The 9,179-nt window shown below is 34.7% G+C and overlaps 1 protein-coding gene across 1 annotated transcript; it reads left to right on the top strand.

Moving 5' to 3' along the window:
- The first annotated feature begins 4,760 nt into the window (after positions 1-4,760).
- LOC103503356 (cell division topological specificity factor homolog, chloroplastic-like) lies at positions 4,761-8,939 on the top strand. The gene is made up of 2 exons (XM_008467525.3): positions 4,761-4,964; positions 8,190-8,939. The coding sequence occupies exons 1-2, from the start codon at positions 4,878-4,880 to the stop codon at positions 8,781-8,783; spliced, it is 681 nt and encodes a 226-aa protein (XP_008465747.1). The 5' UTR covers positions 4,761-4,877; the 3' UTR covers positions 8,784-8,939.
- The last annotated feature ends 240 nt before the right edge of the window (positions 8,940-9,179 follow it).

Here is a 9,179-nt window from a genome sequence, read left to right as displayed (position 1 = left end):
GGAAGAAGTGAGAAAAATGATTGAAGATCTCTCTCAGACTTCGAGAGGACCTTGATTTCATTAAGGTACGTAATTTTTAACTTTTACGTTTTTTTTCATATTATTGGTGATATATATTTAAACTTAATTTCGTGTAATTGTAGGTTCGAAGGCATGGAGAACTTTCATGGGACGCCGACACTTAGATTATGTGTTTAGTTTTTAGTTTTTAGTTTTTAGTTTTTCGTTTTCATTATATATGTAATTTCTAAATTATGAACGTGAATTTTTGAATTACTTTTAATATAAATTTCATTTGGTATTTTATTATATTTACGTTAATTGTTTTTAGTATTTGAATGAATTTAAATCGAATTCAATTCCAATTTGTAAAAGAAAAAAATTAAATTAAAAAATTAAAAAAATATTATAATGAGGATTTTGCGATGTCGTTCTGCTGACGTTTTGACCATGTTGGCGAATAACGTGTCTTCAGTAACCCTTCGTTGACGTCGTCTCATTTACATATCGAGGGTGCCTTTCACAACGCGACTCTCACGACGCTTTTACCAACGTTCGTTTCTGCTTTGACGTAGCCTCTTCCGATGCAGTCCTAGCTACTCTCGATGCATCTCTGCGTCGATAGACCCTTTTCTTATAGTGACACCTTGTTCTGAAGTGAGCGGCTCTATTTATATGCGAGGACTGATGTTAACAGAACATCCCATGCGTCATTAGTGCTTCTAAAAGGTTGTATCAATGCCGTGCAGATGTCATTTTGTCCTTTTTATGATATTCGCGCCAACCGAATATGTCACTAGTGCTTCAGATCGCCTAGCTTACTTGCTTGTCGTCACGTTGGCTAGGCGCGTCTCCTTTATGTAAACGTTATATCGCCGAGCTTCACTTCTTTTGCCTAAAAGCCTGTGATAAAAGCACTAAAACAAATAAAACATGGATGAGGTTTTTTTGCACAATATTATTCATAGGATAATTAAATCACCTACTTTTTTCCTTGTTTTCTTCTATTCTTATGCGATTAGACTTCATTATTTTACATAAAATGTTATAATAACTTGTATTTCTACAAGTTTCATCTTCCCGTATGTGCTGATGTGGTTTCTCGCCTAGAGATATTTGATTACCAAGTAAGCTTCTCATCGCCTAGCACGTGCTCCTTTACGATTCACTATCTTTTTTTTTTTTTTTGTCATAAACCTACGACAAGACACTAAAAAATGTGGTAAAATAGGCATGAAAATTTATGCAAGTTGTATTCTCTTATACTTATAAATTTGCAATAGAAGCTACGCGTTTTGACACATAATTATTATACATTTTGGTTTCATTGTTCTACCTAAAAGGCTACAATAACTTATATTTTTCTAAGTTATCAATAAGTCCATTAGGTTCCCCTGCTAGCCATATGGAATTAACTTAGAACAAAAGGTTGGAATAGCTTGAATTGTTTGAATTAGGTAATTAAGAGAGAGAAATTGATGAATATATGTGATATAACCGTCGTTATCAGTTTAAGATTGAGATTTATATTTAAATGTAATTTAAATATTAAAAATATGAATGCAGATTCATATTCAGAAGCTCTAAATTGATGGACATGGTCAAAGTTGTGAAAAGTCAAACTTTGACCGGCTTTATATTTAAATATGATTTGAATTTTGAACAAATGAATACAGATTCATGCTTGGGAGGTCGAAATTAGTCAAGATGAAAAAAATTGGTAAAAAGTCAAAATGTTGACTTCTAACTTTAAAAAGTCAAAGTTGACTTTGATTTAAATGGTCAAATGACCATATTGCCCTTCGACTAAGTTAGTGGAAAAATCTAACATTTTGTTGGATAGTTCCGCTAACACTTAGTGGAATAAGTGACTAAGTTAGTGGAAAAATCTAACATTTTGTTGGATAGTTTTGCTAACCCTTAGTGGAATAAGTGACTACATGAGGTGCAGACACCTAGCCAATTAAGTTTCACTAATAGTTAGTGGAATGTTAGGTGTTGAGATTTTATAAATTAATTATATGCACTTTTGCATATAATTAGGTTATAAGTTAAGTTCATTTCAATTTGAAAAAGACCTTTGACTATTTCTTTTCCTAATTTTGACTTACAAAATTATTCAAAAAAAAATTCTCTTCCAAAAATGCTCAACCTGAAATTCCTCCTTCAATTTCATCTCTCTGCTTTTTCCTTCACTTAACGGACTACTCAACCCAGTTCTAAGTCCGAAGAATAGCGGGTCAACATTAGTGGTGGTCTCCGACTCGAGTTTCTAAAGAGATTACAAGGAATGGAAAGCTACGAAGGTAACTTTTCCTTTAACCCTAATTTTGTTTTAATTAGAGTAGCTAAAGCATGTTAATTTCTAAATAATTTAGATGCAATTAGGGTAAAATAGATTCGTAATTTCGTTGTGCATGTCTTGTTTTCCTTCAACTTTATACGAGCATGTGAAGTCGTGACTGCCAAGACACTTAACCGTATCTCCTCGCGAGATAACACGTTGAACACCTAGTAAGCGAATTAAACACAACAAACAATCTGAACGCAATATAAGAACGCTCTTTTTGGAATAACATATACTTCATTTATATTATCAAGAGTATATTTTAAACAAGTACAAGAAGTTTTCACAACATGAAAATACACAAGTTTCAAAAACAACATTTGATTCTGCTCGCCTAACTCTACACGTTAGGCGAGCTGATAGTGATTACTAATAAGATGATGCAACTTGTTTATAGCATGACAGGCAATCAAGACGACAAGTCACCAACATGTGTTATAAATAAGTTTCCTCCATAATGCATTACAATTCTTTTTGCAAAATCATGCGATATAAATAGGTGTGCGATTCAATAATTAAATTATGAGTTCAAATCAGGTCATTTTAATGCCTCGGGCGATTTAAACAATCCAAGTCTTATTAGCAAATATTTATAAATCATATAGAAACCATATCCTTGTAAATCATTCCTAATAAATCATATCACATAGAAAGACATTTCACATAATACACTTTATAGTTCATAACACCGAATCATTTCATATTAAATTTCATCCTTTGTACCCTCACTAGTTCAAGCATTTACCATACTCTTTTGTCGAGTTACGACCATCCGGAGTATCTCAACGCAACAACAATTATTTCCATCAATTCCATTATGCATGACACGTCTTTCAATTCTAGAACATGCAGCAAGCAAAGTGCATCTTATACCAGAACACATAAAAAGTATAAGGCATCTCGTACTAGAACAAAAATCAAGTATAAGGCATCCTATTCTAGAACACACAACAAGAATATGACATCCCACACTAGAACACATAGCAAGTGATAGGAATCTCATCGCATAGGTTACCAAAATCATTTCACAAGAACCACTCAATTTTTATTTTCAAGTTCATTTCATTTGTAAGTCAAATTCACTTTTAAGATGTTGAGAAATTAATAGAAATGAATAGAAATCAAGAATTCACGAGAGGAACTTATAAAAATTTCAACATAATGAAAATTCTTTTGTGTTGAAATCATTTTAAGGAGAAACTACTCACAATCAAGTAACTTCTTTGTGGAGTCCTTAGCCGAGAATCCCTTGTATTTTCTTGCAAGTTCTTACCGAATCTCAAGTTAACAGTAGTTCACTAAAATCTTTGCAACTCTTTCAATTCTCTTAAGTGGACATAAGATAGGAAAACAACCCTTTCAACTTGTCGAATTTCTCCTATTTATAAGACTCTTTCTGGTGAATTTCTCTATGCGAGAATGAGGGCTTCTGCTCGGTGGTGAGACTCAGCCAATATTAAAACACCACGTGTTACTGCCACCATATATCTTGAACTCAGTTGGGCGACAAGGTCAAATGAACTCACCAACCTTCTTACACTAGGATGATGTCAACTTTTTCACAGTAAAGGAAGCTCGTATAGCCTCTCATCTCATCGCATAGCTTCTTCTTATCGCATAACTGAAAATGCCTTATAGTTGCTTCACAACACTTCCAATTGCTAGCTCCCACTGCGAACAATCTCAAGACATACAATTTCTGTTGCATAGTGTCTTGACTAGTCGAAGAATATGATCAAAATCTTACAAAATATCTCGAAAAAAGAGTAAATTTGAAATAAAAAGAAAATAAAATAAGATTCAAATGTCCATTCTATATCAGAAAAGAAAGAAAAATTAAGGGTAAAATAGGAATATAGAAAAATAGAGAATTGAGTATTAAATTTTGGGGTAATTATAATTGGTAACAATTTTTAGAATAATTGTTAAGTATGTAGCAATATTTTTAAAAAATTGTAAATATAGCAAAGTCTATCGGTGATAGAATTCTATCATTGATAGACTCTTATGATCAATCAGTGATAGACCAATATTTACTACATGGTCTATCAGTGATAGACTCTTATCATTGATAGATTTTGCTATATTTGTAATTTTTTTAAAACGTTGCTATATACTTAATTATTTTAAATATAATTGCTACATGTGCAACTATTCCTAAATTTTGTTGGGAAAGTCCAAGAAATCTTAACCTCATTTCGAATGTCTCTAGTTTGAATTGACACCCATTATAATTCCTTCAAGACTTAATTAAAACATTTAAATCAGTGGCTGGTTTTCCTTTCTTTGATATTTTATCTTTTTTCAAATATAGCAATGCGCGGCTGTGTGTTATTTTATTTGATTGCTTTAATAAATATTTTCACCAATTTTACGGTAAATTTAATATTACTTAATAAAACATGAACAGTGGTGCTCTCCTTATTACCCTGCCCTCTGGACTGAAAGCTGACAGTGTGCCCTCCAACAAAACACAACACAACCCACCAACGACGACACCCCCAAGCTGAAGTCGAAACCGATACTCAAAATGGCGGTTTCGGGAGATCTCAGAGTCTCCGCAACACTCTGCTCTCACCATTCTCACCCTCTCCGCCCTTCTTTTCCTTCTTCAAAGGTCCCCAATTTCTCTTCTCTCTCTCTCTCCTTCTATTTGTGTACGTAGAATTTGGTGGCTGAAAGTTATGGGGTTTTGGATTCTGTATTTAAGTTCGTTCTTTCTTGCCCATTTCTTCCTTTGGTTGTATTGAAGGCCCTACCTCCGCACTTGGATCTTTTCCCATTGTTTTTATTTCCAGATTTCTAGGTTTTTCTGTGAACTGCAGCACCTTTTTTTCTTCACTTAGCTCGTCAATCGCTAGTTTTATTATAAATGCCCTAGTTCATACCTGGGGTGTAATTCCACGTATCCGATATCTCTGCAGGACGAGTTTTCAGTGGCCGATAGCAATTGGATTGGAAAACATAAACCCCTCCCTATTTACAAGTTTTACCGTTTTATTCTAAATATAAATATACGGATCTTAGAATGTTGTTCTTTGTGTAAGAATTATTGTGGACGTAGCCAAGATTGTGATCTTGTACTTGGGTAGACATAGCCAAAAATGACATCTTCTTCTGTTTTGTGAAGATTAAATTAGCTGGGACTGGTACGAAAATTTGCTTTCGGGTGGATGTCTGGATGGATTTTTCTTTCTCAGAGTGGCTTTGTTCCTTATTTATAAGCTATCTCAATGAAAAAGAGGTGCCTCCATAGCAGATTTCTGGATTTTTGAAAGTCAATGTTGGAATCGGAGCGTGGAGAGAGTGTTTTCATATAGTGTTTAGCATTGGTTATCCCTCCTAGAGAAGACTAATTTGGTTTATCTAGGAAGAGGCCACGGTAAAATTCTCTGGTCCCAAAGTTTGGTAAGTTCACCTCTTAATTGGCGGTCCTTAATGCCACGCTCATGTCGCCTAAGCTAAAATACCCTTGGGTGGTACTTGTGTAGAAATTTATAATTCTTTATAAACTGAAGGTGTTTCTTTGTGGTTGGCTTACAAAAATCTGAATACCCCAGAGAAGCTTTAAAAAAAACTGCTCGGTGGGTCTGTGATGATAAATTATAAGGCTTTTTTCTAAAAATAAAATAAAAGAAATATTTGCCTGGTTGGCTATATCACCAGTGTTTCAAGGAAGATGAGTCCTTGGACGATCACTTTCTTCAGTGCCCTTTTGTGTTGAAAGGATGGGAGTTCCATTTTCCAAAAATTAGACTTGTCTTTTGAAACTTTTGTTAAGGGGTGCTGATAAAGGAAAGGCAAGACTCCGTGGAACTGTGAAGAGCTCTCCTGTGGCACGGGGATAAATCTTTAAATTTTCTTAAGATTTATTCTTCGCTTGATTGTTTCTGTAACAGCGTGCAACTTATATGTTTACTGGTGTTGCTCCCCACCCATAAGAAATGTTTATGTAATTACGACCTTTGATGATTATTAATGTTTGGATAATAGGGAGATATATATTTGTGATTTCAGTTTCACAGGTTTTGGACAGGTGGTGGCAAAACTCACCGGTCTAAGAAGGAACGGTTGATGGATGATGAAATGTGGGGTTTGAGAAAATTAGTAATGCAACTGTGGAAGCAGGAGAATAGTAGATGTTATGGTTATCACTGAAGTTGAATAACATTTTTATTTGTTGAGATTATGGTTTTTCATTCAAGGAAAGAGTAATATACTTTGTTAAATCATCTCGGGTAAAAGAATGAGGTTTAACTTAGATTTCTATTGTAAAGGAATTGTTTCGGGAAGTAGATGTAAAATTTAGTTATTTAGATGGGAGATAATGATTAGCTTCCGAGAATCAAACTTCAGTTGTGGGATAAAGAAAAAGAGAAGTTGTAAAGATTAGTGAATTCGATGGAGTTTTAAGATTAAATCACAAATTTCATACTTTAAGAGGGAAAAGTCACATGGAGTGTGGTAGATGGAGGACAATTGATTGGGATGAAATAGAATGAAAGATCTCAGAAATTTTTTAGGATTTCATGAAAGATCATATAACCATTTGATTTTCCATCATCGCAACTTTGTCTTGGCCACGAAGTTTCTTCAAATTAGAGATCCTAATGATGGGAAGACTCTTCTTTAGATGTTTGATGGGGATTCCCTCTTCCTTGCCCTTAGCTGTTCTTTTGTGTCTTCTGTATTCAATGTATTTCTCGTGTTCTTATCAAATAAATTGTTGGGAGACCCACTGATAAACCACCAATTATTTTAGAATATAGTAGGCAGAAAAAGGGAGAAGTTACACGTGCACGAAAGAAACCACCTTGGTGGGGACCTTGGTTAGTTACGTGGGAGGGAGTTAAAAGGGAAAGAAAGAATGGAAGATGGGGGTGGTTAATCATTTTCTGGAAGTAGAGGGCTGTAGTTCCTGGAGTGCAAGAATTACAGAGAGTGTCAGTTACCATAGTGTTTAGGAGTTGTTTCCATTTTCGTGAAGTATCTTTCTGTTTGATGTTTTATTTTGAATTGGTTGAATTCTGTACTTGTTCTTAAGTTGTTCTGTGTTTTCAAAGCTCGTTTGACTACTGATATTCTGTAAAAGTTTGGTTGATTAATGAACAAATAGAACACACTACCTGGTGTTCTATCACCCACCTCCTAAAACTAGGTTTAGGACATAGTGAAGAATATGAATACATGATGTAAAACTGGATTATTCCTTATCATGTTGTGGTGATGGATTTCTCTTCATTAAACTGACCCAATCACAGTGCAGACTATCTAAAGTTGTTTTCATTAAAAAAAAAAATGTATTTCTTCCTGTTCTGACGATTGTAAGATAGTTACAGATTAGAGAAAATAGTTGGGATAGGCTAGCAGTTCATTTCTATTTCATCTTCGATTATTGTTCAAATGTAAATATTTGATAACTTTACACCGAACCAGAAGGAAAATGATAGAGATACAAGCCTAAAGAAAAAAAAAAAAATCGAAAGCTCACCTTCTCTCCCAACTCTAACTTCTTAGTCCAAAATTGTCCTCCCTTGTGTCTTAGCTTATTATAATTATTACTTTAATTCTCGCTACTTGCTGGCCTAATAACGAAGTCAGTTGGAACTCACTACTTAGTGGCTTAATGGGTTTCCCCATTATCCCCCGCTGTAGATATTAAGTTTTATCAATAACATCATGGAACGAGAAAGGACACCGTCACAGATCATGCATCTCAGAATGATTCCTGTTCTTTAATTGAAACGACTAATTCATTGTCATTGGAAACTCCGCTAAATTTTGATTTTGAAACTCTTGCATATGCCTTGCTGCTTATTTCAGCAATTTTGCTTGCTTCTAGGTTGAATTCTCTGGATTTTCATGTGGAGGGCCTAGCAGTCATGAAGTTGCACTTAAATGGCGAAACACAGCAATTGATAGGCGCAATAGGCGTGGCATTTCACAGATAACTACTGGGAGCTCAGAAAGTTTTGAACTGTCATCAAAAACATCAAGTCAAGAAGCTGAAACCTTCCTTCTGAATGCCATAAACATGAACTTCTTTGAGCGTTTAAACTTGGCTTGGAGAATTTTATTTCCAAGTCCAGCATCAAAGAGAAACTCCAATGCTTTGATTGCCAAGCAGCGACTAAAGATGATCCTCTTTGCTGACCGATGTGCAGTTAGCGATGAGGCTAAACGGAAGATTGTTAGCAATATTGTACGAGCTCTATCAGATTTTGTAGAAATTGAATCGAAAGATAAAGTTCAGTTGAGCATGTCCACGGATTCTGATCTAGGAACCATTTACTCTGTCACGGTACCTGTGAGGAGAGTGAAAGCAGAATATCAAGAAGCAGATGAGAGTGGAACGATAACAAACATAGAGTACAAAGATAATGGAGAGACGTCTGGGTCTGTTGATGTGAGGTTTGATTTCTTCATTCCAGATTGAATGCATCTATGCTTTTTGTATGAGTGAAATTGATAAATCATTTGTGTTTGAACGGTGGTAGTGACCAAAGCTTTCTTCTTCTGTATATAAATTGCATCGGGGCGTCAGAGAATTGTGTTTCATCTGAGAATGTAGTTGAATTTACTCTTTACCTTATTTTGCTGTGCTTATTTCCGTCTAGAAGTAGAAGCCACGTTGACGCTTTGTGTTATCTTTTCTTATTCTTGCGTTCCAACTTTTTATCTATACATATAGGTGACAACTTACACATAACCCAGTTGATTAAGATATAATAGACCCAGTTGATTAAGATATAATCTATTTGACTGAAATGTCAAATATTCCATTCTCAATCTTCTCTTTTTTTCTTTCGTTGGGGTAAGTTTTAGATTTTTT

The sequence above is a fragment of the Cucumis melo genome, chromosome 9 (assembly GCF_025177605.1).
Source record: "Cucumis melo cultivar AY chromosome 9, USDA_Cmelo_AY_1.0, whole genome shotgun sequence".
NCBI classification, from domain to species: domain Eukaryota; kingdom Viridiplantae; phylum Streptophyta; class Magnoliopsida; order Cucurbitales; family Cucurbitaceae; genus Cucumis; species Cucumis melo.
The sequence above is the reverse complement of the archived record's forward strand: the minus strand, read 5'-3'. Positions and strand labels throughout refer to the sequence as shown.